The sequence below is a fragment of the Prunus dulcis genome, chromosome 6 (genome assembly GCF_902201215.1).
Source record: "Prunus dulcis chromosome 6, ALMONDv2, whole genome shotgun sequence".
Taxonomy (NCBI): Eukaryota; Viridiplantae; Streptophyta; class Magnoliopsida; order Rosales; family Rosaceae; genus Prunus; species Prunus dulcis.
Genome location: NC_047655.1, coordinates 1,536,023 through 1,562,109, shown reverse-complemented (window position 1 = coordinate 1,562,109; position 26,087 = coordinate 1,536,023). Strand labels below are relative to the sequence as shown.

General features: G+C 37.1%; 3 protein-coding genes across 4 annotated transcripts; all 3 read left to right on the top strand.

The window, feature by feature from the left end:
- The first annotated feature begins 3,518 nt into the window (after positions 1-3,518).
- On the top strand, positions 3,519-4,995 carry LOC117631404 (serine/threonine-protein kinase UCNL-like). The gene has a single exon (XM_034364539.1). It carries the CDS (start codon positions 3,569-3,571, stop codon positions 4,778-4,780), a length of 1,212 nt encoding a protein of 403 aa, XP_034220430.1. The 5' UTR covers positions 3,519-3,568; the 3' UTR covers positions 4,781-4,995.
- A 4,134-nt stretch (positions 4,996-9,129) lies between these two features.
- On the top strand, positions 9,130-14,973 carry LOC117631384 (pre-mRNA-splicing factor CWC22 homolog). The gene is made up of 8 exons (XM_034364503.1): positions 9,130-9,305; positions 9,896-11,130; positions 11,249-11,438; positions 11,909-12,012; positions 12,110-12,212; positions 12,317-12,627; positions 13,230-13,535; positions 14,174-14,973. Exons 2-8 carry the CDS (start codon positions 9,946-9,948, stop codon positions 14,555-14,557), a joined length of 2,583 nt encoding a protein of 860 aa, XP_034220394.1. The 5' UTR covers positions 9,130-9,305; positions 9,896-9,945; the 3' UTR covers positions 14,558-14,973.
- Positions 14,974-17,788: 2,815 nt separating this feature from the next.
- Positions 17,789-25,183, top strand: LOC117630141. 2 transcript variants are annotated; one of them, XM_034362894.1, is made up of 12 exons: positions 17,790-19,210; positions 19,652-19,854; positions 19,946-20,143; positions 20,568-20,639; positions 21,337-21,432; positions 21,754-21,833; positions 22,002-22,077; positions 22,401-22,611; positions 22,834-23,030; positions 23,478-23,583; positions 23,705-23,794; positions 23,928-25,183. In XM_034362894.1, exons 1-12 carry the CDS (start codon positions 18,685-18,687, stop codon positions 24,665-24,667), a joined length of 2,595 nt encoding a protein of 864 aa, XP_034218785.1. In that variant the 5' UTR covers positions 17,790-18,684; the 3' UTR covers positions 24,668-25,183. The 2 variants fall into 2 exon arrangements, with proteins under 2 accessions (XP_034218786.1, XP_034218785.1); XM_034362895.1 differs by lacking the exon at positions 19,946-20,143 and having other exon boundaries at positions 17,789-19,210.
- Positions 25,184-26,087: the final 904 nt, after the last annotated feature.

The following is a 26,087-nucleotide window of genomic DNA, read 5'->3' as shown; positions in this document are numbered from 1 at the left end:
GATCAAGCAGGATCGAAGAAACTCTTGCATATGCATCCAAACTAAGATTGCAAACTTAGAATAATAATAAAAAGATAAAGCTTGAAAAAACTGAGCCATAACAATACAAATAAAACTCTCACAAATGAGATATGAAAAGCTCTCACAAAGGAGAGATGAAAAACTCTCACAAAAGGAGAGGTGAAAACTACACAGAGAACCCAAAGAGTCTCTGCAACTTATTCCAAATATAAAGAAATTGCAAAAAAGATTGTGGTGAAGATCCGACGCCGAAATGTAGGTGAAGATTCAACGCTGAGCCGCAGCCACCTATAATGGTTGGATGAAAATCATAACAAAACCAAGACAAATAGGGAAAACCATTTGTCTCTGAAAATGGGGGAAGAGGTGAAAGGAGGAAGAGAAGAGGGGAGAGGGGGGAAGAACAATGGCTTTCTCCCCCCTCAAAGTGGAAAAAGCTCTAAGAATGTTTTTTAGGAAAAAAAGAAGCTAGAGTTTTTTGGGTATATTTTGTTTAATTCCTTTTACACATGTTATGAATTAAGTTAATATTTTTAACGTTGTCTAAAATTTTTGTAATAAAAGGTTATAAAATACTTAGAAAAAATATTTAAAAAAAAAAATAAAGGGTTGGTCAACCAAGTCCAATGGGTGTGGTCAGGCATTGACATTGGAAACCTCAGCCCGACCTTGTATACTTGGGTTTGTCAAAACCCGATGATGGATGGCTTGAATTGCACATTGACAAATAATTTTAGGCAAATTTTAGAGTAAGTTATCACATTTATACAATGAGAATCCAAAAAATAAAATTACAACTATATTTCTACCTAATATGCTGATTTTGTTTTTATAGTGATATATTTAGTGTAGAGGATGAGACATATGTGATTATAGGGAGAGGTTGGTGGATACAAAGGGACACAAACAAAATCCACCGGGGTGGGAAAGAGCCACCATCTCATCAAGGAGAATCGGACTCAGGCAAGAAAAATATAATAAAATCACACCCACAAAGGGCAGGGGGAAGTCAGAAAGAAAAGAGTAGAGGAGAAAGTGAGAGGAATAAGGTCAATGGGAGAGAAGAGGGGAATGAGATTAGGAGGAGACCTCCTCTCCTAAGGTGACCATCAATGCCAGAAAAACCCAGAGATGAGAGGGGCGCAATGCTAGTAGGGATGGGTAAGGTTGGGGCTCATGGGTCTTAGGTGGATGGTTATGAAGGAGGAAGGGCTGGGCTATGGGTTGGGGAAGGGCAGTAAGAGAGGAGAGTGGCGCTCACATTTGGTGCTATTTTTAGATGATGATTAGAGACAAACCAGGAGAAAAAAATTGTTGAAGAGGGCTTAGCTAACTCAATATTGCTACTAAAATTGACAGTATTATGAAACCAATTTGTGAATATTATGTTTTAATTTGAAGCAAGATAGATAAATATCACTTGCACTTGGTGTCCAAATTTGGTGAATCAAACCCTTGATAACAAGATATGAAGAGTTGGTGAATCAAACCCTTGATATTTTCACTTGGTGTCCAAATTTGGTGAATCAAACCCTTGATACCAAGTGCAACCAAAACCACCATTTTCAATGATTAATAATGGTTAGATAATACAAAAACTGAAAAACACGTTGTGAAGATGTGAAGAGTTGGCCCAGGTTGAGTAATTTGACTATTTTGTAATTGTCAATTAATTTCAAGGTTAGCCAAATTACTCAACGTGAAACAATTCTTGTTATGTCTTATTAGAGCCACATCCGTCCACTTGCGAAGCTCAACGACAACACATTTATTTTTCTTAGGCATAAATGACTTTAAAAAAAAAATATCAAATACACATATAAGACTTCAATCTTGGTTTTTCTTTAAAAAGAATGTAGCTGTAAAACAATAATAGTTATAAAAAAAATAAAAATAAAAACACATAAACACATACACATTGCCTCTGTTACCATGCCATATTCATTGTCTCTGTATCCCCATACCATGGCACATTAGTAGAGAACATGAAGACCCCCCAAGAGACAAATATCAACAAAATAAAGGACAATGACTTGTGACTAATATAGCCAAACTTCTTGAAGGGCTGTCCTTAATCCTAGGGGCCAACCTTAACTCCACATACGACATTTCCATAAATTTGATCAACTTGCCTTAAGCAAATCATTAATTGTTGGCTAATTAAAAGGTCGTCTTGTTAATTATCTAATATTGTTAGTGCACCACACCGCATGTTCACTTTAATTAACAATGGAAATAATTTAATTTAATTCAAGCAGAGAATTAATAAAGTATAAATATTGAAATTAATAAAAATGAATAGGAGACAGACGACATTCCAACAACAATAAACCACATAGAGTGCACGTTGAGATTTTGCCTAAGATCATGGGAACTCCCATGTGAGAACCGTACGTACAAACTATTTTATTTTGTCATTTTGTTTGGCCTCTATTCATCTTTTGTTTATGTCTTACACGTGTGCCTTCCTCCTTTCTCTTTGCTTTCTTGAAGAAAAGAAGGCTTCCATCCACTTTAACCAACTCATTACACTTACGACCCCCATATATTTGGTGTATCATGGTGCAAGCAACAACACCAATTATTTGTATTCATTCATATATATCCGAAATTGGATTATATTTGGTACTCAACAGAACACAAAAAGTACTTTTTTAGAAAGAAAATTTTTTTTGAATTAAAGTTAGTACAAGCACAATTTGCGTGATTACAATATACATAATATAATGAAAAAGCGTTATATCAGGTAAAATACGAGCATACAATTCGTGATGGGTCACGAAATGAGTCATGTTAAATATGCACACACTAGCATGATATTATACATGAGGACTAATAAGGTACATATGATATCTACTACATTATACAAGTCATAAAGAGTTGGTGTGAAATAATTGTAACTTGTTCTTTTAATAAGAAACTTGTAGTTTAATAAGAAACTTGTAGTTTTATAAAGTAATGGATGAACAGAGAAAATGTGAGTGCATTATATGAATGCTTTTCAGAAAAGAAAAAGGTTTGATTCTATACAGTTTTAGAGTTTCTTACTTAACCTTTAATATAGGCATCTTCCTATACAACTCCAAGGATTATCTTCTTCTTTTTTATTTTGAATTTTATCTTTAAACTCTTAAGCTATAAATCGTAAATTTTTTATAATGCAGTGATCAATTTGAGCTAATGATTCTATTTTTAAGGTTAAATTTGTGACACACACGGGTCACAAAAACAAAAATATAGAATCATTTACTAAGTAATATATGTGGAAATTCCTTCTACGCGTAAACCTACTAATCACGCTATTTTAATCTTTGGATTAGACAAAACTACATCCATAAAAGAAAAAGAAAAAAAAATTAAACAAACACACAGCCGCATCAATCAATCACTACCCAAAAATACGCGCAAAAAAAAAGAAAAGAAAAGAAAAAAATAAACAAATGAAGCAGACAACAGAGCATACACCATCCTCTATATAAGCCAAAAACCAACGCTCAAAACCATCTCTCTCTTTCCTCTCCCCCCCTCTCTCTCTGTAGAACCAGCCATGGACGAGGCACCATCACCATCCAACACCTCGCCGGAGCTCAACCTCGAAAACCTCAAAGCCCTCAAGGTCTTAGGGAAGGGAGCCATGGGCACCGTCTTCTTGGTCCACGACCCGTCGTCCGACCCGTCTGCCCGCTGCCCGTTCGCTCTCAAAGTTGTCGACAAGTCCTCTCTCCGCTCAAAGCTCGACGCCGAGCGCCGCGCCCGCTGGGAAATCCAGGTCCTGACCCGGCTGTCCGACCCGAACCCGCACCCATTTCTGCCTTCCCTCTTGGGGTCGTTCGAATCCGACGAGTTCATGGGCTGGGCCGTCCCTTACTGCCCCGGCGGCGACCTCAACGTCCTCCGCTACCGCCAAAACGACCGCGTTTTCTCCCCCGCCGTGATCCGGTTTTATTTGGCCGAGATAGTCTGCGCGCTCGAGCACCTCCATTCCATGGGGATCGCTTATCGGGATTTGAAGCCAGAGAACGTGCTCATCCAACAGTCCGGTCACGTGACCCTCACGGACTTCGACCTTTCCCGAAGCCTCAAGCACAGAACGGTAAAACCCGACGTCGTTTTGGAGGACGACGCCCCCGACATTCGTCGTAAACACCGGAGGCACCTGACACGTTGGCTCACGATTATAAACGACAATCACAGCAAGGGGCTGAAGAAGACCAAGTCCGCCCGAGTCAGCCCCGTGAGTCGCCGGAAGCCGAGTTTCTCTGACGGCGAGCGAGCGAACTCGTTTGTCGGGACGGAGGAGTACGTGTCCCCAGAGGTGGTGCGAGGGGAGGGTCATGAGTTCGCTGTGGACTGGTGGGCCCTCGGGATTCTCACTTACGAGGCGCTCTACGGAACGACGCCATTCAAGGCCAAGAGCCGGAAGGAGACGTTTCGAAACGTGTTGACGAAAACGCCCGAGTTTATCGGGAAACGGACAGCGCTAACGGACTTGATCGAACGGCTGTTGCACAAGGACCCCACCAAGCGGTTGGGGTACGCCAGAGGCGCGAGCGAGATCAAGGAGCACGAGTTCTTTCGCGGCGTGAGGTGGGACATACTAACGGAGGTTACACGGCCGCCGTTTATTCCGTCTCGCGAGGATGGGGACTTAACGGAGAAAGCCACAGCTGGGGGAGTGAGCGTGAGGGATTATTTTCAAAAGTTGAGGTCTCCGCCGTCGATGCCGCCGTCACCAGATTGTCAATTAACGGAGTTCTGACACACGTGTGAAAGCTTACACGTGTAAGAAATTAGTATTAAAAAAAAATTTGTGTAGCCTCTGTATATAGAATAACGGTAGACGGCCTGTAACTTTGAGAAGCAATAGATTATATAGTTAGCTAGACTTGTACCATATACGGATTCAAAGGGTGTACAACTTTTTTTTATATATGTTTTTATAGTGGAAGGAATCGAACTTTTGACCTAACTTAATCTCGAGTTAATTTTTCTTTAACTGAAGGGCACAATTAATTCAATTGTTCACGGGCAAAGTTTGTTTGAGTAGAAAGAAAGCAGTGGCGATTAGATAGGTGAAGTTCAATTGTGAGTTTGATTACAAGAAAAAGAAAAGAAAATGGAAAAGTGATTGGTTTGAAATTAAAAAACCTTAGTGCAAGGTTCGTTTAACTTGAGCCTAATGCTTTGATTCATTACATTTTACAATGGCAAAAGCAACTTTGTTGAGTGAAAGGGTTTATTGGTAGGGTCAAATGAATTGAAATCGACATCATTTTATTTACCAAAAGATAATTATAGTAACAACTGTTTTTGTTCCGCGAAGAATGAAACTATAAATATTTGGACTAAAAATTATGGATGACCATTTCCTATTACACGTGCTCAAGTTCATTGCCTTTGATTGCTTAATTTCATGGATTTAAAATATTGTAATTTCATTGATCAACTACGAACTTGGATACAAAAAAAGTGAGAGGTTATGTTATGTTATGATTAGGGGACAAAATGTTCTTAAATTACGCAGTTTATTAGTAGATTATGGTCTTTAGTTCCAACTTTACTAAACAATTCATATGGCTTTATCTATGGCGCCTAATAGAATTGTATCTACAATGATTACAACTTTCCCACCACAAAAAAGCCATTGCAAATTTTCAACTTGAAAAAGGAAAAATTGGTAGGCCAAGAAATATTTATATGTATCGCCCTAAAAGCCCTAAAACCTGCGTTTTGAGCATAATATTCAGAGCCAAGTGAGGCACAAAGCTTGATCTGCCCATGGACCAGTTGGTGGTAAAGGCCTCGTAAGAGGGTACAATTGAATAAAATTTAGGTAAGGAGGGGAGAATATAGAAAATCCAAGAGCACGTGATTGATTATTTTTATTTTGAACATATTCGAGGGACCACTCGTGCGCAAAGAACAATAAAGTTTACTAGCTTTGGACACTGTATAAATCAGCTTTTACTGGCAAGTGGATGAAGTCTTATAGCTTTTAAAATGGCGGTCTGCAAATTCTCCAAGGAAAGTATGCATGTATAGTGGTAATGGTGATTGGCTTCAAGGATGTTTCATTAACATAGTGGTAGTGGGTGAAATAATGCTTTGAAGTTTGGAACAGTTAGTTTGTCACAGAGTTTTTTACTAAAATATCTTCATTGAGCATATCGTGGATTAGGTCAATTGACTAAGTGAGTTTGTCTCTTTGCATTCAAGTTCGAATCTCCATTCCCGTAAATCATATTAATTTAGAATTGCTTTATGTTTAAAGTCATATTAAAGCAAATCCATAGAAAATATCAGAGTTTATTGTGACACATTAATATTAAGCTTACGAGTGACTCTTATTCGATTAATTAATTAGAGGAAAAAAAGAATAATCATGTCATTATCTTTCCTCTATTATATATGAGCAGACACATTAGGGCTATAGGGTAGAGGAAGATCGCATCAAAGAGCAAGTTATTGAATTAGATTTCCCAAGAATACAAGACAAAGCCACAGCAGTAGGGCAATACACAAATGGAAATTAATACCAAAGATAAAAATAGAATCGCAATTCATATTGTCAGCAGTAGTTGTATGTAGCATCAGGTGCTCAAACCAAACAAACCAATGCTGGAATCTGATGCCAATTAGTATGCAATAAACATGAACATATTATTCCAATTGTCGGCCAATATAATTTAGGGCTACATGTCAGTAAACTATTCTCTCCTCCTCAGTGACTAGAGATAGAGAGCTAGACTTTCAGGACCCGCAGACGCTGAAAACCAAATGCAATCTTTGTCATCTACCTCTAGCTAGGGTTTAATTTGGCCTCATCTGCGTTTTATCAGGAATGGTCCCTTGCACTAGAAAACAACTTGGCCCTCCGGCTATATGCACGAATATAGGGCAAGGAGTAAGGCTTTAAGGCGGGGCCCTAGCTAGATAGGCTAAACTTGCAATCCCCTTTCAACAAAGAACAAAAAAAAGTACTATCAAATTCCAAATCGTTTTCATCTTTCCCATCGCAACCCCCATTTTAGAATTTTTCCAATTGAGAGTAATAGAATAGAAAAGTGACCCCATCTGGCTGGTAAACTTTTCTCATGTAAATTAATGCTTCAAGACAAGGGAGGAAATGAAGTTGGGCAGATCGATCTGTGAGCCAACTATTGTTTTATACTTGGGTTTGGTTTAGATTTTTTAGAATTTGTTTGAAAGTAAGTTTGATCATTATTGGTACCCATGCTTTTGAATTTTGAGCATCATTCAACTATTTTGTTAATTAAAAGCAACTCTAGTTCGAATCAAAGCTTAATTTGCCCTATCCTCAAAAGTTTTTATGGTCATCGAAATCTCAAGAAAATTACGCACAAGAAATTAACAAGACAAAAAAATTTGTTCGATTTTTCTGACTATGTACGGTAGGCATTGGAAACTTGTCTCAGCAATCATGTCTCGTGTTTCATTTTTGATGTTGAACATGGCATCTTTCTATGTTGTTTAGGCAAAACTTGTACTGAGAAGGAAGCTTTATAGCTTTTAGAATATATATAATCAAAGGCAATCTTTTAAAATTTGATGGTCACCACTAATTCCCCCCCTTATATTCTTCCTTGATAATTCTGATACATAAGTTATATATATGTTGATTTCTGGCCACCAAGCACCATGATGGTTTTGAGTGAGAAAGAAAATTAGGTTTTCTTTTGATGCATGGTCGGTTGAAGTATGAAAAGGTTGAATCTATTATATAGGGTGGGTTATGAGGTCTTTAGACTAAGTTGAATACACTTTCAACCTCTAAAAGACTCTCTTTTCAAACTCAACAAAGGCAGACAGGACCCACTTCTATGGTGTAATTTCTCCACAACTATACCAGCATATATATATATATATATATATATATAAGCAGGATAAGAATTGCTAATAGCAGACAGCTTTCCATCCAAGAAAACAGAAATGTAAAAAGGTTCATGGTGAATGAAATTTTTCTCATATATAATCACACTTGACAAAGGAAGCTTCCTAATTCTCTTTTGATTTTTCAGTTTTTTTTTTTAAATAACTAACGATGCAACGTATTGATTAATCACATTGTCGGTCATATCTCTAAGTTGCTTTTAATCCGTATATTTCAAAGTGAATAGTACTAGCGCCTGAAATAGGAAGCTTTTTCTAGCTGCTATTTCTGATTGCAACGACTTCTGAAGGATTCGGGTTTTTGATAAATCTTCAAGCCACACCATTGAACTTGGGCTTCTTCAAAGCAAGCAAAAGTTTCCTTTGGGCTTCTTTGTTGAGTTTGGGTCCCTGCTGCTCGAAGTTTTACCTAGAGGGCACGGCTCTTATTTTGATACATATTGAGGGTTTATTTGGCCATAGAGCTCCTAATCTAATCTAAATTACTGCCGACTTCTGACTTGGATTAAGTATTAATCCTCTCCTAATCTACTCATATTACTCTTGTTAGTTACACATAATAACAAGGAAGCTGGATATGCTTTATGCCATCTCTACATGCATGAGCTAACAACATTAATATATCAATGTAACACTCACTACTTGCTCTCATACTTGGCTAATAATAAGTTACATTAAAATATTGGGATGTGAATTTCAACTAACCTAATGAAATATAAAAATAAATCTAGTCCGTGACCCCTTTCAACATTTCGGGTTCTATGAAGCATTGGTTTTATGACTTATTTCAAAGTATTATGATTTGTGTCGTATTGATTTAGAGTGCTAGGGTCAGTCGCCCATGTAATTTTTTGCCATAAACACATATAAACCCCATTATAAACCTAACATGCATCAATCAACAACTAGCAAATCAGTCATTCGCCCGCCCACATTTGACTGATCCTATAAATTTCCTTTTAATTAAAGCATTATTAGACAAATAAATTCCTAATTTCAAGCGGACAAAGAAAGAAGAAGTTGAAAATCCAAACTGAACTACAATTGGGCTTTGTTTGTTTGTTTTTAGTTTTGGGCTTTAAGTTAGTTGTTGATTTTCTGGGCCCATGGGCTGATTCTTAGTTGTTTTCCTTTTCTGATCTGGACTTTCTGGTATCAATAATTAAATATTTATTTATTTACCCGAAAGGAAAAACCAACAAAACCAACAGATCCAAAATACCTCATTCAAACGTTTAAAAAAAAAATAAAAAAAAATAATCACGTTCTCTGCTGCTCGCGAGTTGCTTGCCAGGGGCAAAACTGCAACGCCTCCATTGTTGTTCGTTCGTACAACTTCCAGTAGTTAGCAGAACCACTCTACCTGGCACCAGGTACTCTTTTCCTCTTGGGCTTCTTACTTATTAATCTTTTATTTGACTAAATAAGGGTGGCTGTGATGAAACTAGGGCTGTTATTTTGGGGGTTTAGGGGCTGTCATGGTTTGGGATTCGTTGAAATTGGGGGTGGGTTGTGGTTGTTGTGATTATGTAAGTGCTAATTTGTTTACATTAATGCCTTTTGTTTTTATTTCGATGGGCTGCTGAAAAAAATTTCAAATTTCATCTTTATTTGGTGCCCAATGTATCTGTGCGCTGTGGACGTGGTGAAAGCTTCTCTTTTTTTATTTTTTTTATTTTATATATATATATATATATTTTTTTTTGTAATTGATTGATGGAAATTTTACTTGTGGAGCTTTGTTTTGCTGACAAATTACTCTTTTTAATGGAGTTAATAATACTGAATTTGAATGTGATGATTCTAATAAACTGGGTTTATGTTTTTATGGGGTTATTTATAAGTGACTTTGTCCCCTGACTGGGTGTATCTTTTTGTGTTTATTAATGAAAACTCAGTCGGGCTGTGGAGTTTTTTTAATTTTTAGAATCATTTATTTAGTTCATTTGTATCTTTTTAACAGGTATTGTACATTTGGGAAGCTCTAAAGAAAAGAACAAGACAGTGGTGGCTATGGCTAGAAATTTCAGTAGTGAATCTAGTGAAGATGATGTGAGGGGTGACAGAGATAAATATAGAAGTAGAATCGATTCTAGGTCAAACAATCTTCATGAACCTGGTGATGAAATTGATTCATCAGATTCTGATGGAGGAAATAGAACAAAACAACAGGAGAGACGGGATGGACATCGTAGCGATGATATGGACAACGAAAGGTCCAGCAAGAGGGATCTTAAAGACAAAGGTGGAAGGTGGCTGGATGATCGTCAAGATAGGAAGGGATCTGGAGAAAGTTCTGATGAAGATGGAGAGCTGAAAGAGAAAGACTGGGATACTCAACCGAAGGAAAGAAAGCATGATAATGGCCATAGAAGACGTGAAAATGGGAAGGGTGATAGATTGAGAGAATCTTTTAGAAGTTCTGAAGAAGATGACGAGCAAGTAAGGAGGCACCGACATGAAAGGGAAAGGGAGAAACCTCGCCGGCATGAGAGTGGGCATAGAAGGCCAGAAACCGAGGATGGTCATAGATATAGGAGCCGACATTCACGTCACTATTCAGACCACAAGGATGAAAGGGAAGAGCACAGAACGTTAGAACAGAAAAAGGATAAAAGAGATGATGATCAGAGAAGGAGGTATAGAAACCAGGATGATGATGGAGATCTAAAGTATCGTAGAAATAACGAGGTAAAAGAAAGACGAGAAGACAGTCGAAGTCTGAGGCAAAATGATGAGCGAGATAGCAGGATGCTTGAAAATTCAAAACCTCAAGGGCAGTCAAAGTTGCAAGAAGGCAACATGAGTACTGATGTGTCAAATTTGGGAAAAAGTGGTGGAGTTTACATCCCCCCGTTTAAGTTGGCCCGGATGATGAAAGACGTTGAAGATAAAAGTAGTGTTCAGTATCAGAGATTGACATGGGATGCCCTCCGAAAGAGTATCAATGGCCTTGTGAACAAGGTCAACGCTGCGAATATAAAAAATATAATTCCTGAAATTTTTGCCGAGAATCTGATTCGTGGAAGGGGTCTCTTTTGCCGTTCATGCATGAAATCACAGATGGCATCTCCAGGTTTCACTGATGTGTTTGCAGCATTGGTTGCTGTTGTCAACACAAAGTTTCCTGAGGTTGGTGAACTTCTGTTGAGAAGAATTGTCTTACAGCTTAAGAGGGCATTTAAACGGAATGACAAGGTGAGTTTTTGCCCATGCTTTGTTATTTTACTTTACCACTTTAGTGTTTGCTGGCAGAATATGTCTTTTATTTAGATTGATTCTAATTTCTTCTTTAACTGGCTTTACATTTGAACAGCCTCAACTACTAGCTGCCGTTAAATTTATAGCACATCTGGTCAACCAGCAAGTGGCTCATGAGATTATTGCTTTAGAATTGCTGACCGTTTTGCTGGAGAACCCTACCGATGACAGTGTTGAAGTAGCTGTTGGCTTTGTCACCGAGTGTGGATCAATACTGCAGGACCTTTCACCTAAAGGGCTCCATGGTGGGTTTGCTGTTTGATTTGTTAGCATTTGTGCGCTTTTGGGTTTTATTCATTAATGAGATTTATATGTTTATGAACAATATATTCTTTCTATCTGCTTATTATGCTTTGTATCTTCCTAATATTATATTTAGGACTTACACACTGCTACATTATACCATTTTCCCTTTTCAGTTTTTTGTTTAGTTTATTTTTCAACTTATCAGTAGACAAATTAAATCGATGTGAATTTGGACCAGTTAAAGGTTAGAACATTGTTTTTGATGATATGTAAGACAGATGTGCACCCATTTTAAATTGACCGCATTAGATGCTGTTTCAAGTGGATCTTCGTTCTGATCATCTGGGTTCTTCTCTTGGTTACTGTACTATCTCATTTATCTTGAACATTATATTTTATAGGGTTCTTACTACATTTTCCTTTTCAGGGAGTTGTTTGACATTGCTCTTATTGTTTGTAATTTTTGCAGGCATCTTTGAGCGCTTTCGTGGAATTCTTCATGAGGGAGAAATAGACAAAAGAGTGCAATATTTGATTGAAAACTTGTTTGCAACACGAAAAGCAAAGTTTCAGGTTGAGTGACTTGAGTCTATTTGTCTTTGTGATGGTAATTTATATAGAAACAAAACACTGAGAGCTTACAATTTGTTGTTTTCATGTCCATTTGCAGGGGCACCCAGCTGTTCGTCCCGAACTGGACCTTGTAGAGCAGGAAGACCAGTTGACACATGAACTTTCTCTTGAAGAGGAGATAGATCCAGAAATTACCCTTGGTATGTCTTATCTTATTATGTAAATTTATTTATAGCTTTTTTTTTTCAACCTACCAGGGCTCTATTCATTGTGGATGTGAATGTTTTGATTTGTGCTCATTTAGATATTTTCAAGCCCGATCCTGATTTCCTTGAGAATGAGAAGCGCTATGAAGAATTGAAGAAAACCATACTTGGTGAGGAGTCTGAAGATGAAGAAGGTTCTGATGCAGTTTCAGATGGCGAGGATGACGACGAGGACGATGATGATGAAGAATCTGAGGAAGAGGATGAGCAGCAGATGCAAATAAGAGATGAGACAGAGACAAATCTTGTAAATCTTCGAAGAACAATCTATCTTACAATCATGTCCAGTGTAGATTTTGAGGAGGCGGGTCATAAGCTCCTGAAGATTAAACTTGAGCCTGGTCAAGAGGTGAGTGTTACAAGTCATGCATGGTGTTGCTATCTTGTTATACATGATAAGTAGTAAACTGGATGGGTCTATGTGCCATCTTAGAATGAACTAGAAATAGTATCAATGTAGAACTGCTTGTTCTTGGTTAATAATCAGTTAACCACAATCCTAATGATTTGAGTTTACGTTATCCTAATATGAAGATTAATTATTATATGAACCGAATTAAATTGCAAGTATATGAATCATGTGTAGACTGAAGAGAGTATTACAGGATTATTCTTAGGAGGATTGACTTGGGACAACCTATTTGTATTATTAGTTAGTTAGCCAATTTAACATAAATTTTGACTGATCTAAGACGAATATTAAAGAGTGAAAGAAAGAATTTTACATGAATCCAAAGGGAAGGTGGTCGACCATGCTCTGGTTTACAAGAGGCCGACCACTTTTACCAGTGGCATTCTCTATCTTGTTTGTCAGGTTGAGAACCCTAAGTTTTAGAATATTGTTTCAAGCAATTTCACAGTAAAGTTTTTGAAACTCTATGAGTGCAGTGTTTGTTATCTTGACTTTCACAGTAGTTGACGAATGATAATTGTCTTGATTTGACCTTACAGATGGAACTATGCGTCATGCTTTTGGAATGTTGCAGTCAGGAGAGAACCTACCTCCGCTATTATGGTCTGTTGGGGCAGAGGTTCTGTATGATCAACAAAGTCCACCAGGAAAATTTTGAGAAATGCTTTGTCCAGCAGTATTCCATGATCCACCGGCTTGAAACAAATAAGCTACGTAATGTTGCGAAGTTTTTCGCCCATTTACTCGGCACAGATGCCCTTCCCTGGCACGTGTTAGCCTATATACGATTGACGGAAGAGGACACTACTTCATCTTCTCGTATTTTTATCAAGATCCTTTTCCAGGTAACAAAGGGGAAATTTTGTTTTTGTACAATTTCTGTTCGGTTTTTTAGGACTTTAATTGCTTGTTACAATGTTGGCAGCTCTGTATCCGCTTATGAGATGGTTCAACTTAAATTTGATCATAAAGTTTAACCTAAGATGTGATATGTTGTGGGTATGCTGACAATTTTTAGTTACTGCTGCCTCTGAATAAATCCTTCACTTTTTTAAACATTTTGTAACTCATTGGAAGCATTGACAGATCTGATTGGGAAGAAGAAGAGTAAAAGATTAGCAGATAAATGTGGGTTAGTTGAGAATAGTTCTGAATCACAATTACATCTGATAGGTTGGGGTGGGTGGGGGTACCTGGCATTCATTAGTGACCTCTGCCTCTGAATAAATGCTTGTCCATGCTTGTACATGTAACGGCCTTTTGTTTTTTGTATACCATGAGAGGTGGAACATAGGCTCATGTTTTTGCCTTTAATTTGTCGAAACTCAATGCATTAAAATATCATTACCAACCAAATTTAAGCCTTTTCTCTTTGGCTAATTTCTGCTGTTAAGATACTTCACAGGTCTGAAGATGATTTCTTAGAGAATGTTGATGTACAATTCGTACAAATTTGTGATTTGTTATTGTTTCTGGTTTGCAGGAATTGTCAGAACATCTTGGCATCCGTTTATTAAATGAGCGGCTCACTGATCCTTCAATGCAGGATTCTTATGATTCTATTTTCCCAAAGGATAATCCCAAGAACACTCGTTTTGCCATTAATTTTTTCACATCCATTGGGCTTGGTGGCATCACTGAGAACCTGCGTGAGTACTTGAAGCATATGCCACGACTCATCATGCAACAACAAAAAGCAGTGTCAGACTCAGAATCTGAGAGTTCAGGTTCATCTGATTCGGACTCTGAGTCTGAATCAGAACCATCAAGCTCTGATGAAAGTGACAGTGATAGTGACGGACGGCACAAGAAGCGTAGGAGTGAAAGTGATAGGAAGGAAAGACAGAAGAAGCGTAGGAGAGATTAAGTTCTTTTACTGCCTTGGAAATACATATCATGATGTTTTCGATGAAACACAAGAATTTTTCGTTGATTTTCCAAGTTATGGGAGAAAATGAGTGGGACAAATATGTTGTAACTCTACGAGTCCGTTCACTGTATAACACCAGTTGAAATTTTTGCAGTTCTAAGTCATTGTAGTCACTAAGCATGTTCACAATATTTTGGTTTCTGCTAGAGTACGTTGTTTGAGCAGTGGTTTCTAATTTTGGTATTCTTTGAGGAATGCTTTTAGGTTCTGTTTTGTTCAATGTGCTGCTTCTTCTTCTTCTTCCTCCTTATTTGTATTAAGAAGTCCGTTTGGATTTTGGGCCTTTGCCCATTGTGTATTATAACTTTGAATCTTGGAGATGCAGTAAAGAAGGATAGATCTTCACCTTATTATTAAAGTATTAAGTTTGAATAACCAAATAGTATTATGAAGCATGACGTAGATTAGAAGAATGTTAAATCAACTCAAAAAATTTAACACAAAAACAAATTAACACATGAAAATTAGAATTTACATTGCACCATTGAAGGAAAAACTGTATTTACATTTACCGGAGATGTAAATGAGACGACTCTCTCCTGGATATGCTCTTACTGTCTATTCTTTTCACCACACAGGCCAAGTTTGCATCTTGTTATCCCTGTGGGGACAGCCTCGGTAAGTTGTGACTTGAAAGTGAGCCAGAACACACCACACCATCATCACAATGTGCTGTTGCCTGCCTTTCAAGTTAATTCACAGTTTCAGCTTTGGCTCAAATTGACCACAGCTTTAGACTTCCTGCACTTCTGCGTCACTTCATATCGATGGAATTACGAAGAAGCTCACTTCTGCAATAATATCTTCTTGAATCTTTATGTCGTGCATAATTTTAAGCCTTGTGTTGTATATCCAATTTCGAATAATTGGTCCTCTATTGTCGATTGTGGCTATTTCCATCTAATCACAAAATGACCAAGTTCTAGAAGTCCTTGTGTTTGTCAGTGAAAACAACCTGATGTAGAAAACTTGAGAGAGACCTGTGAGAGCTGCAGCTACTGCTCTCTACATTCTAATAATCTGTATCTTCAATATTCTTTAACTTTGTCTTATAAAGCAGAGATTTTTGCTCATAACTCATCTTGGCCTTTGAGTATTGAATGATCCCAACTTGCCTATTTGTCAGCAATTCAAATTTATTTGTATGAAAGCAATGGGAACCAACCACTTATCCATTTTTAAAGTTATTTTTTCATGACCCACACAGCCTTGTAACTTGTAAGCAATGTCAAGCCAAAATGAAAGTAATCTGCCTGCAGTTAATTATAAGCAAAATTAGTGAATGTAACTATAACCTGCATGATGAGCTGTCACACCTGACAGAGAGGCTTTGCCTTGATTTTTCGTGTTTTCTGTATTTGTGAATCTAAAATCAAGAAAGTCTGCAGCATTGGCAACAAACAACCAATAAGAACCAATAAGACCTCTTGCTCCAATTAGAAAGACAATATTATTTTAGTACTAAACTTCCCTTATTTTCACCTAAACCAAACCAGAAGGACTTTTTTTCTGTTGCTTTTTTATTTGAAGGAGGCATATTGTTTTGCAAATTGTTAGCAGATGAGGAGAATCTTTGTGCAACTTGTGCCATTCCTTTTAGCTGGAAAATATCAGAAGACATGTATAGTTTGGCAGTGCATGCTGCATATATGTGAACACAACAAAATTTGGTGAGCACATATGTCCCACCACATGCAAGAAGAGCCAGTCGAAATGAATTTGGTATGACTTTGAGCTCATTGTGATTCTTTCTACGCAATCACAGATCAATAAAAACCAGATAAAAATTTCATAAATGGCTGTGATGACATCAATTTGTTTTGCTTTGCCCTTTTGGGAAGACAGTCAAATATTTGTTTTATTGTTCAGATTGCTGGGAAGACAGTGAAATATTTGTTTTATTGTTCAGATTGCATTCATCCATTTAACTCATCCCAAAAACAAAACAAAAAAAGGTCACATGATGCTCTCACGGTTGGGGTTGTTCCAGTGGGCAAACCCAGTACATAGTTTTTCCAAGAATCAAATTGCTTGTAGCCTGTTTCTTCAACTAGAGGACAAATACAAAAAATTGCCAACCAAAGAGGACAAATACAAAAAAATGGAATGGAAACTTGTATCACAGGTCCACAATGCTTTGCCCTGAAATGAATGATTGAAGATGAATACCTGTCAAAGTGAGATATTCATGTAACTTCGATGCTTCGCTTTCGGACTAGGACAAGGACGGAACCAGAAATTTTTCAATGGGTGGGCTAGCTAAAGTTATTAGCTTAAAATTTAATTATAATTTTTTTTTTTGTACTTACATTTTCTATAGTTATTCTAGAAATAAAAGTATACATTAAATATAAATCATGCTAATTGTAAACACAAGAAGAAAAAAAATGAAATTAAAGCCATATTATTCACGAAAGGGTGAATTTTATTTTATAAAGATGTTTCTCTTTTGAAGACAAATTAATAGAAATTTTTTTAAATTGATGTTGGGACAAACTTTGACACCAAATACAAATGTGGAAGACCTTAGACTATGCCTATTGGTGTTGAAATTGTATATATTTTTATTTATTTAAAGTTAAAATATTAGGCTATATGTATCTCTAATATGTTTTTTTCCCAAATCTTCATTGGGCTACAGCCAAGGGCAATCCTTTCCTTGGTTCTGCCCTAAAGATGCTTAAACAAATGTAACTATAACACCGTCTCGTGATGTTATTAATTCAAAAAGAAAAAGAAAAGGTGTTCAGCCAAGTTTGGTAAAAGGGCAGGCTCTTTCTCTCGATCGTGTGATGTGATGTAATAGAGGAAGCAAAATTCTTTGGAAGTAGTCAAAAATTCTTGGAGGTTGTTAATACAGCTGTAAAGATGAAAGAGAATGGCAATACAACTTGTTCAAACATAGCTACCAATTTGAAATCATCTTAATCCACATGGACACATGTGATGTGGCTCAATATTTAGATATTACTTAGTTTGGAACTATATGCAGGATTAATAATTATAAATAGACGATGTTGCTTTACCTGAAAGATGATAAAAAATTTGGAATTCAAAAGGAATTTGAGTTTGCTTTTTCCATCCAAAACAATCAAAACTTTTGGTATATTCTGAATAACAATCACTTGACTAAACCATCAATTACAATTACAATTGAATTTAAAGAAAATAAAAACAGAAAGAAAAAGTTCAACGGTTAGAAATTTCAGTTAAAATGGAGCGAAAAGAAGGCCATTTGTTGGGGGATATAAAGGAGAGAATCGAACACAAATAATGGCATCGGGGTCGTCTTGGTTTGGTGCTGTGCGCCTTTCTTCTTGGATTCAGATGGCCTCAACCTCAACCCCAAAACCTCGCTTGGTCAAACCCCTCCTCAAAACACGACACCATATCCGTGATCCTGACCTCTCTCTCTCTCTCTCTCTCTCTCTCTCTCTGTGAGTAGTCATAGCTTGTAGGTAGATGTGGTAAGTCAGATTTCTGTGGAATTATTGCTCTGTAGATATTATAAATAAACTTTACGCAAAAACCATTCTTTGCTTTCAAGAGATGGTTTTGGATATCCCTTGCTATCTTGGACTCTAGCTTCTCTGCTCGTGTGTATAAATATAGGCCCCTCACTCTCAGTCTCAGTCTCTCACTCCCACATGTGCTTCTGCCTTTAACTTTTTCTTGGTCTCTCTTTCTTTATACACTTGTTAATTCAATTTATACTCAGAATATGTTGTTTTGATCACGTTCCTCCCAAGGTCACTGAATTTGGAATTCCCTGTCTTCAGGGTTTTGCCAAAAATAGATGCTTTGATTTTCTTTACTTGAATTTTGAGGTCAAACTGATTGTTTTCTGTGCTCTGTTCTCTGTTCTCTGTTCTTATGGAGCTTTGTCACTTCGGTGAGATTTTCTTTGTTGGGTTTTGTTAATAATTGAACCTTTTGATTATTGGCAGTTGAATGTGAAGTTGTGAACTCCATTTGACTGCTTAGTGGTTTGTTGGTATTTACTTGCTTTCAATCACATTTGGGTAACTTTTAATCTGGTTTTTTTTTTTTTTTTTTTTTTCATAATGAAAATGAAGGTCTTTCTGTCTATTGATTTGTTAGCGGTGTTTATAATCATTTTTCTATGTGGTTTTTCTCTGGGTAAGGAGTGTACCAACATTCCTACTCAGCTCTCATCACATAGTTTTCGACATGAGCTTTTATCTTCCCACAATGAAACACGGAAGGAAGAGATGTTCTCTTACTACCACTTGATACCAACCGATGATTCTGCGTGGATGAATTTGCTTCCAAGAAAGATACTGAGGGAAGAAGATGAAAATGAATGGGCAATGATGTACAGGAAAATGAAAAATCCAAATGGTTTTGAGGCCTCTGGAGGCTTTCTTAAGGAAGTCTCATTGCATGATGTGAGGTTGGATCCAACTTCACAACATGGACGGGCACAGCAAACAAATTTGGAGTACCTATTGATGTTAGACTCAGATAGTTTACTTTGGAGCTTTCGGAAGACAGCAGGTTTACCAACAATTGGGACACCATATAAGGGGTGGGAGGAGCCGACTGGCGAGCTTCGAGGTCATTTTGTAGGTCAGTGTTATTTGTTAACTCGTTCTTTTTGTTTTCTTTGTTGAAATTGTTAATCTTGATGATCACAGTGTTTGTGTAATTTCTCTGTTGTCGCATATTACTACATTTCTACATTCATAATGTCTTCTCGTGCTTTATAAAATGGGATTACGATTTTATTAAAGCTAATTTCAAAGTGCCCCTTCCATCGTAGTTTGGAGAACACTTGCACATTGTTCGGATTATTGTGGAGAATGAATAATATGATACAAATGCATTCATTTCCTCCGCATTCTCCTCTCTTCCCAGACAATGGTCTGGAAAGGTCTAGTATCTGTCACTAGTTCTCAAATTTCATGGCGCCATACAGCAAAGGGCTTACCTTCAATTGCAATTTTAATTTATAATATTCAGCTTGTACTTGTATGGTGATGTATAACAACTTGCTTTTGTATTTTGAAGGGCATTACTTGAGTGCATCAGCACTAATGTGGGCTAACACTCACAACAATACCCTCAAAGATAAAATGTCTGCAATAGTGGACAATCTATATCTTTGTCAGAAGAAAATTGGCAGTGGATATCTTTCTGCTTTTCCATCTGAGCAATTTGATCGATTTGAAGCTATTAAGCCTGTCTGGGCTCCTTATTACACCATTCACAAGGTAGAATATTCTTAATTTGTTTCACTAGAGCAATTACTTCATTTTGACTCGAAGGGTCATGATTAGCTTTTCCACTTTTCTACTTTGACAGATCTTGGCAGGCCTATTGGATCAATATACATTTGGTGAAAATACTCAAGCTTTAAAAATGGTGACATGGATGGTCGATTACTTTTACAACCGTGTTCAGAATGTAATATCAAAGTACAGCGTAGAAAGACATTATCTGTCACTTAATGAAGAAACCGGTGGCATGAATGATGTTCTTTATAAGTTATATGTTATCACAGTAAGTAAGATTACCTACAAAATACCTTTTGCTCTTCCTCCAGATCCTTCATTTTACTTGCACACAGTTAGTTTGCCTGTTCAGCATGAGTAGGAAGTACCATTCATAGTTGCCATGACCTTTCTTTAAAAGTATGCATTTGGGGAAATGGAACTACCCATGTGTGTCATATGGCTCATTTAAAAAGTATTAAAATGAGGACATGAGAAGTTCACCTTGTATGGTGTAAATGGCCGTAACCTAATCATTATAGGTTTTAATTGATTTTTCTATTTTTCTCTGTGGTTCAGTAAGTCCCTGGCACCATCTTAGGACTCTAGTTTCCATATATATGTGTGTGTGTGTGTGTGTGTGTGTGTGAAGTACTTACAATATTGTGGACATCAGGGTTGTGGTATTAACAATTCTTTTTTACAATGCTCAGAGAGATACGAAGCATTTGTTGTTGGCTCATCTTTTTGACAAACCCTGCTTTCTAGGATTGCTGGCAGTGCAGGTAACCATCATTTTCTGTTCAATACCTATAGTTAGGTTTCTTACAAATTTTATCTTCCTTTCTCTTCCTTGAGTAGACATATAACAAACGCCAATTGGAAATCAGTATACTCTTTGCGAACAAATATTGCTCCAAACATCGTTGCTTGTATGCTGGAAGAAATCAAACGAGTCTCCAGTCCTGAAATTTGGACTCTTTTGCTTTAATCACCCAGATAGCACTGTTATATACTTCTGATTAGCTAACAAATGGGGCAGTAACTTTGAGAAGTGAACAGAAATAAAGCTAAAGTTGTTGACACATTTGTTTTGAGGTCAAAGTTTAATGTTTCATGTGTTGTACTGATACATAGATGTAAGTTTTTGTCTGAGAGATGAATGTTGTAGTATGCGGGGTACTGAAAACGGGTAGACATAATATGGAATATCCAAAAAGTACTTAATAGATATATAAAGACAGAAAGTAAAATTTGTACTTCTAACTTAACAAAGACAAGCTCCAAATTTGGTAAGATGTTTTATACTTCCTAGGCAATGTACATTTGGGACTTCAGCATACGACCATAATCTAAATAGTAGGGAACTGATTCACTGGTTCTGGCTTTTTCAGTCTCTTTCTATAGTTAGGACAGTTCAATTTCTAGCTTCTATGAACCTTATCTCTTGGATCCCTCTCATCAAGTAGTTCTTTTTGGTAGGCTGACGACATATCTGGTTTTCACGCTAACACGCATATCCCAATTGTTATTGGTTCTCAAATGCGATATGAAGTCACTGGTGATCCACTTTATAAGGTAAATGATTTGTTTATATTATATAGCATCTGAACTACAATTCTCAACAAAGCCTGATATCCTTTCTACTGTTTATGTATGAGTGTAACAAATAGGCTTTTTCCCCTTGCACTCCATGTGTGCTTGTAAGGATGTTACTTCTCTTTTTAAAATGGTATTGCACTTGCATTTTTAATTCCTATTTTTAATCTTTAGATTACCATCTTCTCTATTTCCTTATTCAGTGACTACATCACTAGTACTTTTTAATTTCACTGAAGGCTTATGCTATTAGAGAACCCTTTTTTATTCTAACATTTTTAACAAATCTGGAATTGTCAGGAAATGGGGATTTTCTTTATGAACATTGTTAACTCTTCCCACAGCTATGCAACCGGAGGGACATCAGTCAGTGAGTTCTGGTACTAAAATTAAGCTTACTAAAGTTTTGGTTTCAGTTCATTCATAATAAGCTCTTCTTTTTGCTTGAAAAGTCTAGATGCATCCCTTTTTCTGGTTATGGCTAGTTTCTTTTGGACTTGTTTCTTAACCAGAAGTGTTATGATCTACTTTCCTCAACTTGTGAGCAGGTCAGACCCTAAAAGATTGGCAAGCACGCTACAAACAGAGAATGAGGAGTCGTGCACAACTTATAACATGTTGAAGGTATGCCTGTTGTTATTGTTCTCAAGGCTTCTGTTGGATTTTTTCAAAGTTGTGTAGGAAGTTGATTGATTGCTTTTAATATCTATTAATTTCATAAAGCAAGACCCGGGTGTCACCCTTCCTCCTACTGAGGCTTATCTTATACAATACATGATATCTGTTGGTTTTTAGTTTACTGGTGAAAGAGGTACAACTATGGGAAGTCTACACACACACAAAAAAAAGCAGTGCAAAACTTCACCATTCACTTTATAGTTTTCATGTTATTTACCATAAAGGCCCATGTGATTCGGCAACTTTAGCACATCTCAATCATCTTGTAGGTCTCTCGCCACCTGTTTAAATGGACCAAAGAAACAGCATATGCGGATTATTATGAACGAGCTCTGACAAATGGTGTGCTAGGCATCCAAAGAGGGACAGAGCCTGGAGTCATGATTTACATGCTCCCACTTGGTCGTGGAGATTCCAAGGCCAGAAGCTTCCATGGTTGGGGAAAACCATTTGAGTCGTTCTGGTGCTGTTATGGCACTGGTAGGAGATTGCTTGGGACTGCTTGTCCTTTTTAACTTTATTTTCAGGGAATTTCAGTTTTTTTAAAAAACTTTCATGATCTATATATCGTAATGATGTGCTTTCTCACTTTCAATTTGATATGATTCAACCAAAATCATTTAGACTGTGATTCCTCTTGTTTCTATTATAGGTACTGCGTTATAACCATCAGTTATGTGTCTCTTCTTAATGCTTTTGTAGGAATTGAATCATTCTCGAAGTTAGCAGATTCCATATATTTTGAAGAGGAAGGAGAAGTTCCTGGTCTTTACATTATCCAGTATATATCAAGCTTGCTTGATTGGAAATCTGGACAAATTGTGCTTAATCAGACAGTTGATCAAGTCAATTCATGGGATCCTTACCTTAGAGTCACGTTGACATTTTCTTCCAAGGAGGTATACATACATTGACATTGGCATTAACATTATCATATGATTCACTCATTTCAGTGTTGACAATTCATTTTTTCTGTATCTGCTTCCTTAGTCTTTCAGTTTCAACTGTGTTTCTACTTTGTTTTCTGTAATATGTAGGACACTTCTCTTCTTATAATAATGTTGTGTGAAACACTTGCAAGGACGCCGCCATACACACATCCTCTATTGTTTGACACTCATTTTGAAACCTGTAAAAGGGTTCACCCTTGTCTACTTATTAGTTGTGTATTATTTTTGGCCTGCATGTGACCTGCGCATTTTGGTATAGACATACACATGCATGTTTTCAGTTTATGGATTCACCAAAACAAACGCATATAGTGTCTTTTGTCTCTAGACATGAGAGTGGTCTCGTGTCCTTTCTGTGCCTAACATAGATCTTTATAATGGATTTAAATGATGCAGGGGACAGGCAAATCATCTACCTTGAACTTGCGAATGCCTATTTGGACTGCTTCAAATGGTGCAAAAGCAGCACTGAATGGTCAAAGTCTGAGTGTACCAGCTCCAGGTGTGAGATAACTCGCAGTTTCCTCTCTATTTCTGCAGTTGCATTTCTGATCCTCTTTGTCGTGTTTTTTAGGCACAAACTATAAGGCTTAACTGATATTATTTTCCTATTTCTGATGCAGGTAGTTTCCTATCTGTCACAAGCAAATGGAGTTCTAGTGACACTTTGACCCTTCAGCTACCCATTAGTCTAAGAACAGAGGCTATTCAAGGTACGTTTGTTAAAAATCCATTTCAACAAGTATATACATCTGCCACTCCCTAGGATACATGGCTTTACCAATAAGCAAACGATTGGTTTTGTGAATGATATATAACTGATAAAGTCCTTTGAACAAAATTCAGATGATCGGCCTGAGTATGCTTCAATTCAAGCAATCCTTTATGGTCCATATCTGCTTGCGGCTCATACCAGTGGTAACTGGGACATTAACACTGGCTCAGCTAAAACCATTGCCGACTGGATAACTCCAATCCCTTCTTCATACAATAATTTTTTGGTTTCCTTCTCCCAAGAATATGGAAACTCAAAATTTGTCATAGCTGTCGTAAACCAATCGATTGCATTGGACGTCTTTCCTGAAACTGGCACTGATGCTTCTGCTCAGGCCACTTTCAGACTCATTTTGAACGACTTGTCCACAAAGCTCTCTACAGTGAATGAAGCTATTGGCAAATCAGTCATTCTAGAACTGTTTAATCTTCCAGGAAAGGTTTTAGTGCAGCAAGGGAAAGACAAGAATCTTGGAATAGCAGATATGTCCAGTAGTAAGGACTCTTCAGTTTTCCATTTGGTTCCAGGTTTGGATGGAAAGAACACAGTATCCTTAGAGTCAGAAAGCTTCAAAGGTTGCTTTGTGTACAGTGAAAAAATTGAGGCACTGGCAGGCTTGAAGCTCGTCTGCAGTCCAGAGTCATCGGATGCTGGATTCAACCAGGCAGCCAGCTTTGTAAAGAGTAATGGAATAAGCCAGCATCATCCTATCAGCTTTGTGGCTAAAGGAGCAACAAGGAGCTTTCTTTTAGCACCATTGTCAAGCATCAAAGATGAATCTTACACTGCTTATCTCAACATTACAGCCTGATAAGTAGGGACAGGATTGTGGAAACCGGAACGAATCTATTCGATATCAAACTATTTATGATAGTTTTTATTTTTCTCAGAGTGGCAGCCGTTACTTCAAATCCCTTAATTGCTTTTGCAGATAGGGATCTTATTTAGAAATCCCAGGGTAGTGTTCATCTTGTATATTCATCTTCTCCGTGATTTCTGAGGTTCCTGTTATTAGTATCCATGCTAATATGCTACAAAGAAAGAATTTCTGTAGCTACATCGAAGATGATTTAACCGCAGTTTGCTTCTGCATGAGGATATTCAGAATTTGAAATATGAAAAGATTATAGCATTGCTGGGAAGTTTGTAGTGCCTTTTGAGTTTATGGGATATATATAGACTTGTTCAATGTCTTCAACCATGGGGATTATAGTTTGGTTGTGCAATTTGCTTCAAGCTCTAGTTGCTCATAAACTCTTGGCATTTAAATTGCTTGTACAACTCTACCAAAAGTATTTTGGTAGCTGAAATTGGTTGTGGTTTAGAAGAGCGGGACCTAGCTAACAAATATTAATATTATTGAGGATGATATAAATAACCATTGAAAATGGCCTTGAGTTGCACATCATTGGTAAGAAAACATTGCCAAACAATTCACAAATATTAACTCTAATATTTAGTTTTCACTTTATTAAAGGAAGCTTTAAGTTCGAATCTCATGAAAAAAAGTTAGATTTGTTGGATTAAAAAAAATTTACTCTAATAATATAAACTATGTAGCAAAACATATTTATCATGTTATAAACTCGTCGCCACTCATTTTATAACACAGTGGACTTACTTTTAAAGCAAAGATTGGGTGAAACTCTTAGTTAGTTGTGCTTGGGACATAGCGAAAATTGTAATGGTAATTGCTAAGTTGCAGTGGGTTCTTTGGCAGCTGCTAGCTGTCTGCTTTAACCAAGTTTATGATCAAGTTAAATTGGTTTGAACTTCAACGAAAGGCAGTTTAGATATGCATAGTCGTCTGGGGCTCTTTATTTTTTTTTACCAAAGACTAGTTACAAACTATAGAGATTGGGCTAGTTCTCATCTGTGACCTTGTGGTGTTTTTTTAATTTAGAATCAGTCTCTTTCAGTTTTTTCAGAATATCTAAATTGTTGATGGATCTGAAAGTGATGGTATGGTGGTGATTTCTGATTCGGACAATGTGGACATAGGGACCATCCAGAAATGTACACCCTACAAAACAATCCCGGAGCTGGATTCCCTTGTTATCTTGATTCATTCTCTAGATTTCTCTAAAAACTTTAGACCTATCAATGCTTTTTATAGGAATTCTTTTGTTCAAGTAAACAAATTAAAGTGGTTGTGCCATGCCGGAACACCATATGGTAATAATGTTAAGTTTTTAAATCAGGGAGAAGTTAGGTGGAAATCACAAGCAGAA

What these genes read in the sequence shown, in the direction of transcription:
- LOC117631384 (XM_034364503.1), top strand. Translation starts at nt 9,946, where the DNA reads ATGGCTAGAAATTTCAGTAGTGAATCTAGTGAAGATGATGTGAGGGGT. An exon ending in CATTTAAACGGAATGACAAG is followed by an intron (nt 11,131 to 11,248) that starts GTGAGTTTTTGC and finishes ACATTTGAACAG; the next exon opens with CCTCAACTACTAGCTGCCGT. An exon ending in TTCACCTAAAGGGCTCCATG is followed by an intron (nt 11,439 to 11,908) that starts GTGGGTTTGCTG and finishes TAATTTTTGCAG; the next exon opens with GCATCTTTGAGCGCTTTCGT.
- LOC117631404 (XM_034364539.1), top strand. Translation starts at nt 3,569, where the DNA reads ATGGACGAGGCACCATCACCATCCAACACCTCGCCGGAGCTCAACCTC.
- LOC117630141 (XM_034362894.1), top strand. Translation starts at nt 18,685, where the DNA reads ATGAAAATGAAGGTCTTTCTGTCTATTGATTTGTTAGCGGTGTTTATA. An exon ending in TAGGATTGCTGGCAGTGCAG is followed by an intron (nt 20,640 to 21,336) that starts GTAACCATCATT and finishes TCTTTTTGGTAG; the next exon opens with GCTGACGACATATCTGGTTT. An exon ending in CTGGTGATCCACTTTATAAG is followed by an intron (nt 21,433 to 21,753) that starts GTAAATGATTTG and finishes TGGAATTGTCAG; the next exon opens with GAAATGGGGATTTTCTTTAT.